Raw genomic sequence first — 18218 nt, forward strand, 5'->3', positions numbered from 1 at the left:
TTTTCATTTAAAATTTTTTTTATTTTTATATTTTTTTAAAAAAATTGCTTCGTGGTTTTTGATTGGACGGTAACTCTCACAAGCTGTAGTTTTAGAGTGGTGAATCACTGGTTCCCTTTCAGTTTAATTTTCTGTGAATTATTTAAAAATTTTAATTATATTTAATAATTTATATATCCGTCTCATATTTTATATAAAAATTACATATTATAATTCGTGTTATCATAAAAACATAAAATATATATTTTTTTGAATTCATCAAATTCATAATTTTTGTTAAAATTTTAAATTATATCACATTCGTATTTTTTTTCAGATCATCTTCTTGTCGTATTTTAAATTACTAGATTTAATTTCAACTCATGCAGTGCTACAATGCGAAGAATATTTGAGGGAGAGCAGGCGTGCAGTCTCAGATAACCCTCCAGCCAGTAGCCACAAAGGCACAACATTGAAATATTTCATACTTTTATTTCACTAATCTGTGGAATACCAACAATCTCTTCTATACAAATACAACAGATGGAAATATAGTGTGACTGCAGAGTCTGAGACAACTATAAACATCAAACAATATGTTGAATCAAAAGTGTAAAATGATAGTACTGTATTTTTAGTGTTGTTGCAGCCACTCCTGAATCGCAGAGCGAAGGGCGAGGTTAGGGACAAGATTGCTGTGTGCCAGCTTAATGTTAGTCATGGGTGAGGCATCATGACCACTATCAAGCCAACCTCTCAAAGCCTCTGCTTCGTAAGTGAAACCATCCGCAGCTACATGAGGATCTAGCATTAATTCCTGAAATATTTAAGCAAATAGAGGAATAGAATTCAATTGAGGAACAATGTTAATTCTTTGTATGAATCAAAATGTTGCAGCTACTCTGTAGCCTTATAACAGGGAAAATGATCTACATATGATATGTGTGTGTGTGTGTATATACATATATATATATATATATCAATATGATTTTTATATTATATTAGGAATATGATTTCGGTATGATAATAAATGGGTTGGCCGGGACTCAAACCTGAAGCTAGCCAGATGGAATAGATAATTTCCTTGTTAAAATGAAATAGGTAAAGAATAAAAAATCCCTCACCAAACCGTGCTTGCATTTTTCATTGCACACGGCTTTCTGTATATATACATCTAAAATGGGCTCAAAAGAAAGTGGAATACTCGGCCAATCCCCTCTTATTCTTACTGCATGAACATTTAACACTAGAAAAGAATAAATTCATTTGTTACCTCTTCATCATTTAGGAAAATTTCCCATTTTAATTGAATTTACATGATTTCATAACCAATCATTCATGATTGACCAAAGCATTGATAAAAATAACATCGATCTTATCGTAGATCCATTGTGATATTGAAATTATATAATAATGGAAGCGGCAACTTTAGTTGCCATCACTATATCTAGTTTACTTGCAATAATGAAGAGTTCGCCACATTTTTCAATTATTTCCTGAGGGATGAAAAATCTTTTTCCCTTTCTCATTTACCCATTTCTAAGGGCGATGAAGGAAGAAGAACTTAGCCATTGCAGATGGGACACCCCAAGAAGTATATGAAAGATAGGAGCAGGAACAGATTAACTTACCTGGAAAATGGGACAGATAAAATAGGAAGGAGGTTGGTGATGCTCTTCAGAACCCAGCTGGAACGGGGATGAGGTTCTGCATGAAGTCCTCATTGGCTCAAGCACCCTCCACACATCAGTTGAAAGGTCTGGCCGACTCTTCCGGTTCATCTCACAGCACCTCAAAGCTAGGTTAGCCAATTGCTCAGCTTGCACAAATGGCCAATCACCAGCCAAAGGATCCAAGAGATTTTTCAAATTTCCATTATCTAACGCATACTGCACTTCCTTTGTTATACCCATGGCTTGTTTTCCTGTCAACAACCTTAACAATATGACTCCAAACGAGTAAACATCAGCTTTTGGAGTAAGTTCTCCCGTAGCTAGGAACTCTGGATCAATGTATGCAAAAGTTCCCTTGGGGTCAGTTATACAGCCGACAGTTGTATTGCTGCTTAGCCGACGACAGATTCCAAAGTCACTCAGTTTAGTAACAAAATTGGCATCAAGGAGAATGTTCGCAGGTTTCAAATCTCCATGCACTATGCCATGAGGCTTACTAGACTGAAGGAAGATGAGAACAGAACACAACTCAGTAGCTATACGGATTCGTGTTTGCCATGATAAAGGAGGGGAATTATCCCTGCAGCTAAGTCGGTCTTCAAGACTTCCATTGGGAAGATACTCATAAATAAGAGCCCAAGCTTCAGGACAGGCTCCAATGAGAGTGACCAGATTTGGATGCCTCATCTTACTCAAAACATCGACCTACACACAACCAACAAATGTCATTCAATGCTACCTAAACTTGTAACCAAATACAGTTTCACTCTTCTAAATGTGCAGTTCTATGCCACTTGCATAACATAAAATATCCTTTCTAAACCAAATGTGAAATTGTTGACACTAGGGATCTTTGTTCTTACGGTCAGGGAACCTAAATGTTTTTCCTTGTGCATATATCAGTCTCCTTTTTTTCATTTCAATTCTTATTTAAAACAAAATAAAAATAAAAAATTATGTTACATGCATGGCATGATACTATTGTTTAACAAATAGGTAAATTTAAACTTATTCATGAGCATACAAAAATTGCTAGAAGAGAAAGAAAACACACAAACATCACTAAGACACAAAATACAGTTCTAGGAGAATGAACAATCAACTTTGAGATATGTATGAATAAGGCATGCTCCAAACGCAGCCAAACAACAGTATTTACAATTAAGTCTTCTGATTTGTGCTAGATGTACCACAGGCTCTGTGAATGTACATTACAGATAACACTAATAACAGAACCCAAACAATAAATAAATGAAAATTTAGGGGACCATACCTCCTGTTGAAATTCTGATGGGCCTTGCAAGCTATGAGAATGCAACATCTTGATGGCCACAGAGGTATGGCGCAGGAGACCCTTATAAATGCTCCCATATCCCCCTTCCCCAATCTTCAGGGTGGGATCAAAGTTGCGAGCTGCTTCCTCAATCTCTGAGAAAGAGAAATCAGTGAAAAACTGAGGCAAATGTGCACCTGAGATCTCAGCTCGACTTTTCCGCAACTCTTCAGCCTCTTTGAGTGCATTGTCTCGCTCCATCTGCAACTCATCTCTTTCTTTCTTGTAACTCTGCAAAAGTTCAACGGCTGAGATTATCTTCTCCTCGAGCTCCTTAACCACCTTTTCAGATTCCACGATTTGTTTCTCCAGTGATGATTTCTGATCCAAGGCATCTTGAAGTTCTACCATGACCTCATCTCGCCGGTTCTTCATCTTGTCAAGTTCCTCTGTTTCTTTTGCTAATGCTTCCTCAATTTCTTTCCTTTGTTTTAACTCCTGTATATACAGGATTTCCGATGCTTTGACCTGTAAATTAGCAATCATGATCGGTTCTTTAACAAAAGATGATGTAAGTTAACACATCTTTGAGTAAAAAAAGTTACAACCATTTAGTTTATAGATTATTCAAGGCCTATCCTACAGATTTGAGGATAAGATTCTTTTTAGATCTAAATTTCTCCAGTAATGACAAATGAATTATTAAGAGATCGTTGCAAGCATTCTGCAATTAAAAGGTCAACCAACTTTCAATTCATGATAGGACAGTTGAGCACAGTATACAAAAATACATGGAAGATTCGCTGTCACTACAGTAAAGACATTAAGCATTAATTTCTGACAATCAACAATACTAGAAGAATCTTGCACGGTTTGTGTGTTTGATTCAATGGAATGACAGCTGAAAATTTACCCTACGTATAGCCTCAAGAGCATCGTTCTCAGCTTTTGCATGCCTGACTGCCTCTTCAAATGCTTCTCTTCTTGAGTTTACTTTCTCTGCCATTACTTGTTGAAGCCGATTATAAAGAGTATTATCTATAATTCCATCCTACAAGAATAAATCAATCATTTGTGAACTTTTTGAATAGTCTAGATATAAAAGAATTGGCACTGCACGAAGTTGGTTGGTCAGTTTAAGAAAAGGAAGAAAGTGAAGCTTAACATTCTACAACAACAAATGAAAGTTTTGCACATACCAGAACACTGGGAGGAGATGACAGATGAAAGTTCTCTTTAGCCTGAGGCATTGAACTAGATTCTAATCCATTTTCATTCACCTCGGTTGCTGTATATGGGACAACAGCTGCATCAGTCATTCCGCTGGAAGAGCATGATGACAAAACTGAACTCTGAGTACTTCTTCTGGATAAACCATCACATTCATCAGAACTCCCTTCTGCATCAGATCTGTTCTGCGGAATTGATAGCCCTCCACTATCATCAGGGGAAGTGAAACCTGATACACTTCCCACACACCTATAAGCAGCTTCAGATCTCACTCTACGTAATGAATCTGGTGTAGATGTATAGGGTTTCAATTGACTAGTTTGCCATGGTATAACAGATTGTGATCTGCGGTGATATTCCCCAGATTCAAGGCTTGGACTTGCTGGCAGTGATGATGCTGATGCTGAAGATGATGCAACTTCTGTATCATTTACATGTAAACTTATTTTCCTGTTTCAATATTTTATTTACATTAGTCACCATAATCATTGCAACCAGTAATAGGTCAAATTCATAGTATCAATATACAAGTGTACTATCTCTCTTATGAGTCAACAATAGTGCATCTTGTACAGGCATTGTGAAAAGCTTACAAGCTGCTTTATTTTTTAAGTTTGACACTCATCACAATCATGCATACCTTGTGAAGATAAGAAGTCCCTTGCAAAGAAACCATATTGTGTGGCAAGAGGCAGGTGCATGTTCACGCACAGAGATGGCTTTCTTGGACTTGAGATCCGCTACTTTCCTGCAATATAAAAGGAATAAGATAAGCAACATCCTATTGGTGCTTCTCTAAGAGGAAAGACGTGCAAGTTCCTTAAAAGATCCACAGTAGATCTAGTTGAGCCCATGGAGGTTTGGATGATTACTTATGTGCTTTATACTTTGAATAATGTTTGTCTGCTGCTCCTCCCATTACAAGCATCCGGATCCCATTCTCAGATATCATTTCCAAAATCCCCTTATCTACAGAATCCATTTCAATGTACAGCTTCTCTGCTTGCACCTACAGTAAAATGACAGAATCTAAGACACATCAGAAATGTTTACAAACAAGTCAAAATCGTATTTAGAAATGAAGTTATGGAACAAAAAAAGATGAACTGAAAGAGGCAGAAATTGTAGCTTGACAACTTGAGCTAAATTTTTCCGGATCTTATGCACACACCACAAATAGCCATCATAAAATCATAATCAGTGTTTAGTAATGTTTTTGAAAATCGCTATTTTGTCAGAATTACAAACTCTTCTAACATGAATTGAAATTCAACAACAACAACAACAACAACAATAGCATAAACTAAGGTGCAAGAAGAAACTAATACCCCAGTTTGGCGACAAAGGAGAACGTATTTATCCAGGATCTTAAGCATTTCTTGTCTTTCAATTTCCCAGTATGCCTTGACTTCCTGTTCTTTGAGTTTACTAGCTGGAAATTTAGTACCCACTGCAAAACAAACAAAACAAAACAAGAAACAAAAACAAATAAAACAATTTCTCAATTAGGAAATGCAAAATCAAGTAAGAGAAATGAAGGCACAGAATACAATTGACCATATTTTCCAAAAAAAAAAAATTTTAGTTTCATACTATCCAATTCAAATCCAAGTTTAGCTCAATTGTTCATGCAACTATCACCCCAAGCGCTCCAAGAGTGTAGGTAGGGTGCTTCAATCTCACATTAGATAGGAAAGGAAAGGTCACTAAGCATATAAGCGTTGGCACTGGATATCCCAATAAACCGGTTTTCCGGAAAAAAGATAATGGTCACTCCGACAAGTGGTATCAGAGTTAACCTTTGACTCATTCGACTCCACGCCAAGTCTGACCACTTAACAAAGTTTTGAGGCAAGACATGGTGGCAAAATCTGACCACGCAGAAGCACTCCAAAAAAGAGTAAGTAGGGTGACAGCCATGACGAGAGCGTCGGATTGAGAGGGGAATTATATCGCGCAAAGCGCTCCCAAGGAGCAAACAGGTGCTTCAATCCCATATCTGTAGAAAAAGAAAAATCCCCGGGCATATAAATGCATATCCCAATAAGCTGGTTTTGCGAGGAGAGGGTAACCACAACGTAGCACAGCCACTCTGCGTCCAGTGGGTTCAACACCAAAACACCTCTAACCCCTTTTCCCATCCTAAGACGTAGGTTCTTTGTACCAAAAAAAAAAATTATCCATTCTATCCATCCAATTTATTTTAATTAAACAATCAAATAAACCAAGGCCTACAAAAATCAACCCAATTTAGGCAACTGCATCCCTAATTTTGACTTTTTTATTCCATCCCCATTTTTCCTACTGAATATTAATCTCAATTTTCATAAAGAAAAGTCAATTGCAATGAAATTGAAACTCACTGCCAGCAATTGGAATCATCTTAGCAGGCTCATGAACGTGAATTAAGCAAATTCGTTTTCCTCCCGAATGTTGTAAAGCCCATAACAAAACAGATTTGTTCTTCTCCACATCTTTGCCAACAGCGACATAGATTTTCTCTTCAATCACACGCGCCACCGATTCCTCCACGATTTCTCTCCGAACGGCCATGGTTCCCGGAGCTCTAACGTCGTGAACCGTCGTGAAACGTCACCGGATTCACCCCTTGCGTTATCACAGGCACGGGACTCACCACTGCCATGCTCCGATTAATAAAACAATCATAAAAAAAATAAATAAATAATTATCAACAATAATATTTTCTCTTCATAATCACATCTTTGCAGAAACGATGAACAGTGTCGTTTTTGTTGATTAAGGCTTTGGCATAAAAGGTTGTCGTTGTCTGCAGTTCTGATGACAATTGAATAGAAACAACGCAATGAAATCAGATTAGATAATAACTATGGCGGTTGGCGGGCTCTATGGTTTATCTCTTATACGATCGATTGCTCTGTCTGACTAAACTCTGCTTCTGATTTTGATGCGTTGAGCTTTGATTTTCCTTCCAGAAGAAGTTTCCACCGAATTAGATTCCACGCTGAGTTGTTTGGAAACTGGGGATTGGAGTTTTGATCTTGTATGGTCCTTCTCGTACTTACAATCTACCCAGCACCCCTTCTCTTTTTTTTTTTATCTGATTTGAAATTTGATTTTTTTTATTGATTTAACACTTCGGTATTTATTTTGTATAAAATAATTATAATTTATATATATTTATATCATATTTTATATAAAAATATGTATCACATTCGTATTAATATAAAAATATAAAATATATTTTTTTATTTTATTAAATTTATTTATTATTTTTATTAAAATTTTAAATAATATCATTTTAATATTTTTTATTCGTACTATTTTAATATTATGTCACAATATCGTATTTTAAATTGCATGATCTCCACTTTATCACCAAACCACATTATTACCGGTCAATTTTATATATTACATTTATTCTTCCTAAATTTTATGTTTTCAAATAATGATGATATATATATATATATATTAATTTTTGACTGTGCTTGATACATATATAATTTTTATTCTTAAAATTTTAATTTAGTAAATATTTTTTGGGTACTATGATAATAATTGTCATAATATATAGATCCGTAAATCTATATGTTAAACTTAATAAATAAATGGAGTCGCCACCAATCTTTTTTACTAGATGTGATTAGTCACCTAAAGAATCTATCATTTTAAAGAACACCTAAGCTTAAAGGTCCCTAAAAGAATAAGTTTGGCTCTTAAAACCAGAATAGGGTTCAAAAGTCGATTACATATGAGAAAGGTTATAGCACCTCCACATACCCATCCGAAGGATGGTACCATATTATTTTGAATTTATTATAAGGTATTGAGTCTAATGGTTTCAAATTTTAAGTTAAATATTAGAAATAATTTTTAAGATTCTCTATCAATCTGGTAGAACTTTTTAAAAAATATTTTTTCACATCAAGAGTATTCAAGAATTTTATTTATTTCCTTAAAGAAGCTCCGTCGTTGGAAAAATATTTAATTATTTATTTATTTTTTTGTCAAAAAATATATCTAATTATTACACCATTTTTGTCAAATTATAAAAAAAAAATTTTGAATTTCTAAAATTTTTCGCCATTTGAGTCTATTTAGAAATTTTTTTTATTTTTTTTGAAAAGAAAATAATATGACAATTACTTTTATTAAAAATTTTCATCTAAATTATTCAACAATCTAGGTCAAATTTAGAGAAGATTTCTCATCTAGAGATTTCTTAAAAATTTACCATTTAAAATTTTTAAGAATCTCATCCTTAAATAATTATCAAATATTTTCAATCCAAATTTTTATTTAGAGAAAAAAATATAATTACTTGTATTGAAATTTCATTTAAATCATTCTACCATTTGGGTCAAATTTAGAGAAAATTTCTCACCCAGAGATTTTTTAAGAATTTACCATTTGAAATTTTTAAGAATCTCATCCTTAGGTAATTTATATTTAATTTAAAAAAATTTTATATTTTTTTGCTTTTTAAATTTTTTGTTTTGAAAATAAATATTAATTATTGTTATTAAAATTTTATCTAAATTATTCAACCATTTAGGATAAATTTAGATAAATTTCTCACATAAAAATTTTATAAAAATTTACCATTTGAATTTTCTATAAATTTCATCATTGGATAATTAATATTTATTCCCAAAATTATTTTTTTTATTATTTTATTAAATTAAATAATATAAAAAAATACTCATAAAATAAATAAACACAAAATTTTAAATAAATAAATAAATAAAAATACCAAAAAAAATGAAAACGGTTTGGCTTGCGGTTGGGATCAGCTCAGCTTAAGATAGAAACCACGGCTCAAAACGCGACTTGGCTGGTAATCGGCTCGGCTCAACAACAAGATATGTGGAGTGGGTTGAAGCGGGTCAGCACAACGAGTCAGGTCCCCGAATGGAAATGCGCGAATCTTGGGATTTATTAACGTCAAAATTTTATGACACTATAAAATGAAAATTTCAGCCTTTTTTCAGCAGATGCGTCTTTCTTCTTCTCTCTCTTCTCTTCTTTTTCTCCCCCTTCCCTCTAAACAAAACCCAGATTCTGGTTGAAGTTCTGTTGAAATCTGAAAAAGTCACCGAAAACTTCAAAGTTGGTCGGAATACTCGTCGAAAAACTTAAATCTCGTCGAAAATTTTTGTCGGATTCTGAAAATTTTTCAAAAATTTTTTAGAAAAAAAAACACCAAAAATTCTTAAAATTTCTAAAGTGCTTCTAACCACTCATAGAATATTTCTAGACTTTGCCTTCTGTTTTTTATCTTTCTGATACATCTCTCTGTGTTTTTGCATTTCTCTTTTTCTCTTCTCCCCTGTTGTCTTTGATCAATGTGTATTTATAGGGATTAATCACAGAATTTGTGATTAATTCAGACTCCCATTTTGAATAGGTTTCACAGATCATTAAATTCATCCTAGAGTTTTTAAATCCTATTGCAACTCTGTCAATCCTGATCCTTGACAGAATATTCCATTTCTATTATTATCTTAATCATTATCAGCAACCGAAGAGTAATCAAGAATAAATTCTAGAAGAACAAAAGAAAGAAAGAAGAAAAAAAAATAAATAACAAATAATATATAAAATATAAATAAATAAATATTTGGGCCTAGCTGACCCTATTGGACCAAGCCCAATTGATCCGAGCTTGGATCAAATTGGGTGTTTACAATAATAATAAATATGAACAATTTAATTTTAATTTTAATTTTAATAAAATTTGATATATTTTGGTAACATTTGTTAGAAGTTTAATAATCTTCGACAAAATTTTAGTAACCTTCTATATAATTTTGATAACTTTTGATATTAGTTTGATAATTTATGATATAATTTGGTAAATATTGATATAATTTTGATAATCTATGATTAAATTTTAATAACATCTTAATGTAATTTTGGTAACTTTTATGATATCTTAGGTAATTATTAATAAAATTTGTGCAATCATATATTAAACAATTGATTCTCACAAAAAAAGTATTTTATGTTACTACAAGATAATTTTTTTTATATAGTAACATTATTATTTCATTTAAATTTAAATTATTTTTACAAAATTTTTTATTAAATAAGTTCATAGTAAATTTATCATAGCCTTTAAGATGAAAATTTTAACTTCATTCATGCTAGTAATCAATGTTCAATCCTTAACAACTTCAAGTAAAAAAAAGCAATCAAAAATTGGTAATTAAGTTATAATTGATTTACTATCATATTATCGATGATTTACTACTAAATTAGTATTGATTTACAACTAATTTATATATGATTTACTACGAAATAATGAATGATTTTTCATTAAATAATTAATAACTTACTATTAAGTTACTGATAATTTATTATAAAATTATTTTGGCTTTATAAGAGTAAGTTTCACTTTTTAATTTGAAAAAACGTAACAGGTTGAGAACTAGCCACTCGACCCGCAGTGCTTATGAAGGCACAACACCTTATGATTTATTATAAAGTTATGCTAGTTTTACAAGAGTCAGCACCATTTTTTAACTCGAGAGAACTTAACTAGCCGAGGACTAACCCGTAGCACTTACGGAGGTGCAGCACTTTATGTCCACCTATCATTTAGTTGGAGCTTTGTGCTATCAAGAATAAAGAAATAAAGTTACACTTTTACTATCAACTATAACTTTTAGTGTAATGGTAAATGCTTAATCTTGAAACTTAGTATCAGGCGATGTGAAAGGTTCGAGTCACCTAGTCTAGTGCTAGGAGTGTGATTGTTGGCTTTATGGGGTTAGTACCACCCATTGACTCAAGAGAAAACAATTGACCGATGATTAACCGCCCAACTTGTAGTGCTTAAAACCTTGGTGCTACCAACTTTTTCAAAAGAAATTGTTGTCAAAAAAGTGTATACCCTAACCTTATAATGCATTCAGTATACATAAACGCCCTTGGTATTCGAGCACATGGAGTTGATGAACGCGGTCAATCTCTTATTTACCAACAATCTCTCATTAGCAACAATACTGGGACTCAAACTCGTGACCTTGGCTCTGATGCCACTTTTAGAACATTAGATGTTACCAATTCTCTCAAAAGCAATTGCTATAAAAAAAAATGTATACCTTAGCCTTATAATGTATTCAGCACATACAAATGCTTATAGCATTCGAGTACATGAAGTTGATGGACACGACCAACCTTTTATCTGCCAACAAAGTTATTATTAATTTACTATTATGTTATTTATGATTTACTATTAATTTATTACTAATAACTATTAAGTTATCAATGATTACTACTAAGTTATATTGATCACTTTTAGTTTTCATAAATTAATTACTAAGTTATCAATCATCTACTACTATATTATCATTAATTTCCATATATTCAAAAAGAAGGTAACCATAATGTATGCTAAATGGTGAAATTTGTAAGATAAAGAATGAAAGTAAGAAAAAGTTTAAGTGTCAATAATTTGAAAAACAATAAGTAAATGCCCTTAATTTGCTATTATTAGTTTAACATATAATAAAAAGTTAAAATTATAACTTTTTATACTAATACAAGTACCAAACTAAATTAAAAAATATATATACAATATATATTAAGTTAATATTTCTAAGACATTTAAAAAAAAATTAGTTTATTATAAAATAGTTTCTATTAAGATAAACTTTATTAATGATTTGATAGAATGATTAGTGTATATATTTTCATAATTGTTAGCGAATTACAATCATATATGAAAGAATGAAAAATTTAAAGTGTTGTGCCAACAATAAAAGTAATAAACTTTGCCTTATGTTTCTATCTTTAAGTATATAATTTTTTGTAAAAATTTAGTTATATTTTATGACAAAAGTAATGAGAAAAAATTTACTAAATAAAATTTATAAAAAATAAAGAGACAACAATTTTAAAACGTATTAAATTCACAATAATTACCTTTGTATTTGCCTTCAAAATTTTTTTTTACTAAACAAAAAGATAGTATATTTCCAATTGATGTTTCGTTCTTATTTCCATCATTCAAAATCTTTTTTTGATATTTTGATATCAACCAACTTCTCCATTTAAAAAGAGTAAAGAATATTGAAAATGATTATAACAATTTAAATAATGTTTAATTGTATATTGTCTTTCTAAATAAGTATGAACTATGATATCTCTTTTAAGTAAAATGTTAAAGTTGTCTCCCTCAATCTATATAGTAGCAACTTGATAAGCAATCGAACAATATAAACTTGATGATCTAGATTAACATTTCTGCAATATGAATTTCATAATTTTCAAAAAAAGATATATAATTTAATCTTTGTAAGACTTTGGCGTAAGGATTTTCTTCTAAAATTGTCATTAATATCTTCATCACTTTTGTGTTTAAATTTTTATTTTGTTGTTTTCTCATTCTATTTTGAAATTTATTACTAGTGTCATAAAAGTATAGCTAAAAATAATATAGATTAATCAACTCAAACTATAAACAATTCAAAACTCAAATTAAGTATACATAAAATTTGTACTCATTTTAAATTTTAAAACAATTAAAATAATATAATACACATAATTATAAAAATGAGCAAACTTGACTAGATTTCAATTGATTTTTAAAAAATTAAAAACTTAGTAGTTATTTAAAATCTAAAATGATTGAATATAACCAAAATTTGAATAAATAGTAACCCAATCAGAATCCAATATTCTTATTCATCTTCCTTATCAATTTAAAAGTTTCTTATTTAAGTTTTTTCTTTCATTTTCAATATCTCATTTTTATTGTTTTTGTGGTTAAATTAGTTAATTAATTTTTAAGAAATTTCTACAGTAGAATTGAAATTATAAGTAATTGAGTATACTTATTTTTATTTGGATTTAGGATGTTTAAATCTAGCTTGTTAAAGAACGAAAAACATGCACCAATTATTTAGTCAAATTTGCTAAGGTGATAAGTGAGTAATTGAATGAATGACGTAGATGATAAATTTGATTCAACTTAATTGATTGGTGATCCTAAGTTTAAAACTCAACGCAAAATTATGAAAAGTAAAAATTTAAAATAAATTAAATACTAAATACATAATTAAATAAAAATTCATTGAGTGAATTTTGTTAATGAATATCTTTAAATCACTTTTAATTTTAGTTAAACTAACTAAATTTAAAATAATATTTTTATATTAAATGTAATAGTGATAATTAATTTGATGAATTGCAATGCTTTTGAATAAATACTATCTAATATAGTAACTTTAAAAATTTTTATAGAACCTTAAAATTTTTTAACTTATATAATGGAGAAAATGAAGAAATATACAATGTTCCTCCTAATAAAAGAGTTCCATATTGATACTAAAGAAATTTGAAATCAATAAATTTTTATATTCTTCATTGAACATCATATAACATTAACCTTATTTATCATATGAAGAAGATAAAGTTATGTATAACGAGTCAATTTTTCATATCATTTTTTACTTAGGATAATCTTCCAACGGTGTTTCCACTAATTGAATGTAATTGTAAATTCTACCAACTTAGAACTTAAATTTTCTTTTATTTAAAAGTTTTATTATCAATAAATATTTATTATATAAAAATATTACAATACATTAAAATGAAATTAAAGGATTTAATTAATTTCTTTTTTGAATTATTTCTAGGAATTAAAAGGATTTAATTATGTTATCAATGATCAAATAATCAACTCGTAAAACATACAAAAAATAATATCTTCAACATACATATATAGTTAGCAAATCAATTAAAACAAAATATTGAAAGGGAAAAATAGAGAAAAAATAAATATACTTCAATTATTTTATTATGATTATGTTTAATGAATTTATTTATCAACATAGATTATATGTGTAATTATTTTTACAACAACTAAAGAAACAAACTCTATATAATTGTCTTATTCATATGTACACTAATGAGATTTGATCTCATTCTATTTGTATTTTTATTTGAAGTAAAAAATCATATTTTGTCGCTTAATATAAGTTTAATTATAAAAGGAGTCAAATAATAAAATAAAATTTCATTTAAATTAAAATTTGTAAAAAATTATTGTGGTACTTTTATCAACCATTTTTAACATTTTTGGAATTAAAATTTTATTAAATGTATTTTAATGAATCACATTTTGTATATTTTTAGTGTATTTATAAAAGAAGTCTAATAATAAAAAAATTATTTAAATTGATTTATAAAAAAATTATTAAGAATATTTTAGTTAATCACTTTTAATATTTTTGGAATTAAAATTTCAAAATTTCAAAATTTTAAGTAGTTTAATTTCATATAGACTCTATTTTTAATTTTAGTTTATTTAAATTAAACTTAAAGATAAATTAGCAAGATATAATTGTAAGTTAGGTTAATAAGTAAAATGTGTAAGTATTATACATATTTTGTTAGTTAGTTTTTTTTTTTTTTTTAAATTCCTATTTTGATATTTAAACTTTTATTCTGTTAAGTACTTTGATATTTTGTGTTGTTATCGTCAATTAAGTGGTTGATATAGCATAAATACCTAATAAAATCATACCATGTGTCACAAATATTCAGTTATCACCAAGTGAATTATTCTTATGTCATAAAAAATTCATCTTTTCTCTCCCTGATTCTTGCCTTTTTTTTAATTAAATTATGAATTAAAAATTATATTTTTTAAAAACTTTTAAAATTTTTATTTAAATATCTATGTGAAAAATAGATAATGTGAGGATAATTGGACATTTATGTTATGTGTCATAATTTTATTAGATATTAATGTCACATAAATAAGTTGATTAACATTATTAGATTGGAGTAAGAAAAGTGCTTGACGAAATAGACTAGATGATTCATATATTTATATTATGTAAAATATTAAAATTTTTATATTTCTATTGTATTTTACATAAAAATTACGTGTCATAATTTATATCGACACGAAAATATTAAATGTGTTTTTTTTGCTTTGTAAAACTTAAATATAATTATTGCTAAAATTTTAAATCTTATCACTTTATGTCTTTTTTTCGTATCATATTTATGTTATATCATCATATCATGTTTTAAATTGTTAAATCTAGATGAAATAAAAGTTTAGATATCAAAATAAGAATTTTATTTTTTTAAATGTTAAATTGATAAAAAAATATATAATATATGAAATTTTTGTATTTAACCCTTGTAAGTTTTTGATGGTAGGGTTGGTCGGAAATTTAATTATCTTTAATGTTGGGTTTCTGTCTTCAATGCCTCACCTTTTGTGCACCAATAAGCAAATTTTGCTTGAAGAAGATGTCATTTCTTAAAGGCCAAGTACTATTAATGTGGGTATGGCCAATCCATTAGACGCGGTTTTGACCATAACTCTCAATTGCAGCCAAAAGTTGTAGAAATGACAAAATAATAATCCAACAAGTATTTTTTAAAAAAATCAACCATTGAATAGATATTTTTAGAGCAGGAATGGATGAAAATTTTTAAAATTTTAAAAAATTTTGAAGTGATAATTGTTTTATTTGAATGAATATTCTTTAGAAAAAAAATTAATTTATTCAAATATGATGAGATAATAATAATAGTAAAGATAAAATATATATGTATATACAATATATACAATATATTTTTTTATCTAATTGATTCGATCTCATTTGGAGACATTTCCGTTCACTTATTTTACATAAATAATTAGTTAGGATAAAATAAACCTTAAAAAAAATAGCATTTTTTCGTATTTGAAGGTTCATATTATTCTATTCCAACTACAAAACCAAGATGCCAAAGATCACAATATCCAAGTATTCACAAATTGATTTCTTATAGTTTTGTTCACACTTATTGTTCTAACAATTGGAGCTTGTCTAAATCTGACCAACGTCAATAACACTAATTAAAACGGGATAAAACTAACATTGGGTTGGATATGAACCAAAACCCAACTTTAGGTGACTGTTGGAGCTGCCTTCGACGAAGGAGAGCGCCGCCAGAACTGGTTGCAGTGGTGGCTATTCTGGATGCTTCTGGTTCTGCCATGGCTTGTTTATGAAGAAAGGAAGAAAATAGGTGATGCAGAGATTTGGTTCTTAAGAAGAAGAGAACGTTGCAAAGAAGTTTTCTTCCTTGCCTCAAACAAAATATATAAGAAGATAGTCAAATGCCAATTTTAAGATCTCGGATTCTGTTCAGAGTGATGTAATGCAAGTGAACAAGTGAACAAAGGAACAAAAGAAGTGTTGCTGGAAAGTGAGTCATGCAGTTCCTTAAGGTGAGAAAAACCGGAGAGATGACAACTTATTGCTCAACGGTTATAACTATTAATAACTTGTTTTTCTGCAAAAGATTCTTATAGGCCTGCCATTCCAGGACATTGAAACAAAGGAGAAAACAGAAGCTATATCTTCTGAAGTTTTAACGCATGTGAATTGATATAAGGTGTATGAAACTTGATCTTCATTTGTAAAGTAGACGACTATGAATGAATGTATTAATTTAGATTTTGTTAACTGTTTTATTCCATCACATATGGTTTGCTACGATGCTAAATGGACACCGACATGTAATATGGGCACAACATAAAACGGATATAATAATATGGTAATTTTTAAAAAATGGAGAGACAGATTTGGCAGGACATGACAATAAAAAATATGTTTTATATATTATAATCATCAATTAAAAATATATGGTAGATATCGTGCTGATTTTAAAAAAAATATTTACCTTTGTGAAAAAAATCCGATGATAGACGTTACAATAAAAGAACAAATATTGTCATTATCTATACGAGAATTGTCTTTTTTTTTTTCCTTTGATGTATTCGGCCAAATGTGACATGTATTTTGAGGTATCGCAAGCGTCAATGTGTCAGACACGGATATGATGATATGGGTACGTGAGGGGTTTAGAAGTGTCCACTGAGAATTTCATTGAAGAATGAACTAGTTGAAACTTGTGAACTTCCTTAGTTAAATGAAGTTTCTTATCAATTTTATTTCGGAGGAAGGTATATGACAGAAGTTGATTGCTGAAGACACCCCCCCTACAGCTAATGGTAACAACACATTATTATGCTACTTTTTTACTGTAAATTGACTAGCCTTGTCACTGTAAACTATTGATAGAAATGCCAATCCATCATAGAGTAAACATGCAGAATCTTATTGAATCAGATGAAGATATCAATGAAAGCTTTTCCTGCTTGTTTGATGACAAGGAAACAGGTGCTCACTTAACTCAATAAGAGAGTTACATTACATGATTCAATTTTTGCTTATTAGTTATCATTTTTAACCTATTTACAAGTTCCCCATGGAGGCGCACACCATCAGCGGCGGAGCCACCTTTAGTAGGAGGGTGACCATGACTGAAAAATAACAAAATTTAAAGAAAAAATTTTTATCCGAAGCTTAAAAAAAAAGAATAACATCTATTATAAAGGGTTTTCTTTAGATTCTTTTATTTTCAACTGATGCAACTTGGATATAGGCATATGTTTTCATCTACAATATATGGTTTGTCTTGGTTTGTTGAGAGCTGGTGGATAGTATAATATTATTTCTTGCCGCTGTAAAGGTTCTAACTGCTCTTCTCATCATCTTTCCCAACTTAACTAGTTTTTTCAAGGCAACACAACAAACATTTTGATAGGGGAAGCAAAGGAAGAGACCGAATGAAATTTGAGGAAAGCTAGGAGGTGAGAGAGAAAGTACCATAATACCATAATTATTAATTGAAAATACTTTAGCATAATTATCTTCAAGTTGCCATACCACTCAGCGAAAGTTTTTTATTTTTATGTAGGAATGATAAAATAATTTGTATCAAATAGGTTTTAATCCATTCTAATCCGATAAGATCAATTTTTTGAAATAATATCGGGTTGGAGACAGGTTAAAATTTTTAAAGTTTAAAGTTTAGAGTGAGTCGGGTTTTAAGTTGCACCATCCCACTCAAGTATATAAAAATATTTTTTATTACTTATTTAACTTGATATTTATATATGTATTATATTAATAAAATTATTATTTAATACTTTAATTTAATACATTAATTTAATAAAAATATTATATTTATATATAATCAAGATGTAATATATATTAAAAGAA

General features: G+C 29.5%; 1 protein-coding gene across 2 annotated transcripts; it reads right to left on the bottom strand.

The window, feature by feature from the left end:
* Positions 1-451: 451 nt before the first annotated feature.
* Positions 452-7279, bottom strand: LOC111288595 (U-box domain-containing protein 33-like). 2 transcript variants are annotated; one of them, XM_022879540.2, is made up of 9 exons: positions 6519-7279; positions 5484-5605; positions 5028-5164; positions 4796-4903; positions 4125-4605; positions 3839-3976; positions 2926-3453; positions 1611-2357; positions 452-796 (listed from the first exon to the last, which is right to left on the bottom strand). In XM_022879540.2, the coding sequence occupies exons 1-9, from the start codon at positions 6706-6708 to the stop codon at positions 614-616; spliced, it is 2634 nt and encodes an 877-aa protein (XP_022735275.2). In that variant the 5' UTR covers positions 6709-7279; the 3' UTR covers positions 452-613. The 2 variants fall into 2 exon arrangements, with proteins under 2 accessions (XP_022735275.2, XP_089615372.1); XM_089759246.1 differs by lacking the exon at positions 6519-7279 and adding an exon at positions 5749-6311.
* Positions 7280-18218: the final 10939 nt, after the last annotated feature.

Source organism: Durio zibethinus, chromosome 4 (assembly GCF_047325235.1).
Source record: "Durio zibethinus cultivar Kanyao isolate XHJ-2024 chromosome 4, ASM4732523v1, whole genome shotgun sequence".
NCBI classification, from domain to species: domain Eukaryota; kingdom Viridiplantae; phylum Streptophyta; class Magnoliopsida; order Malvales; family Malvaceae; genus Durio; species Durio zibethinus.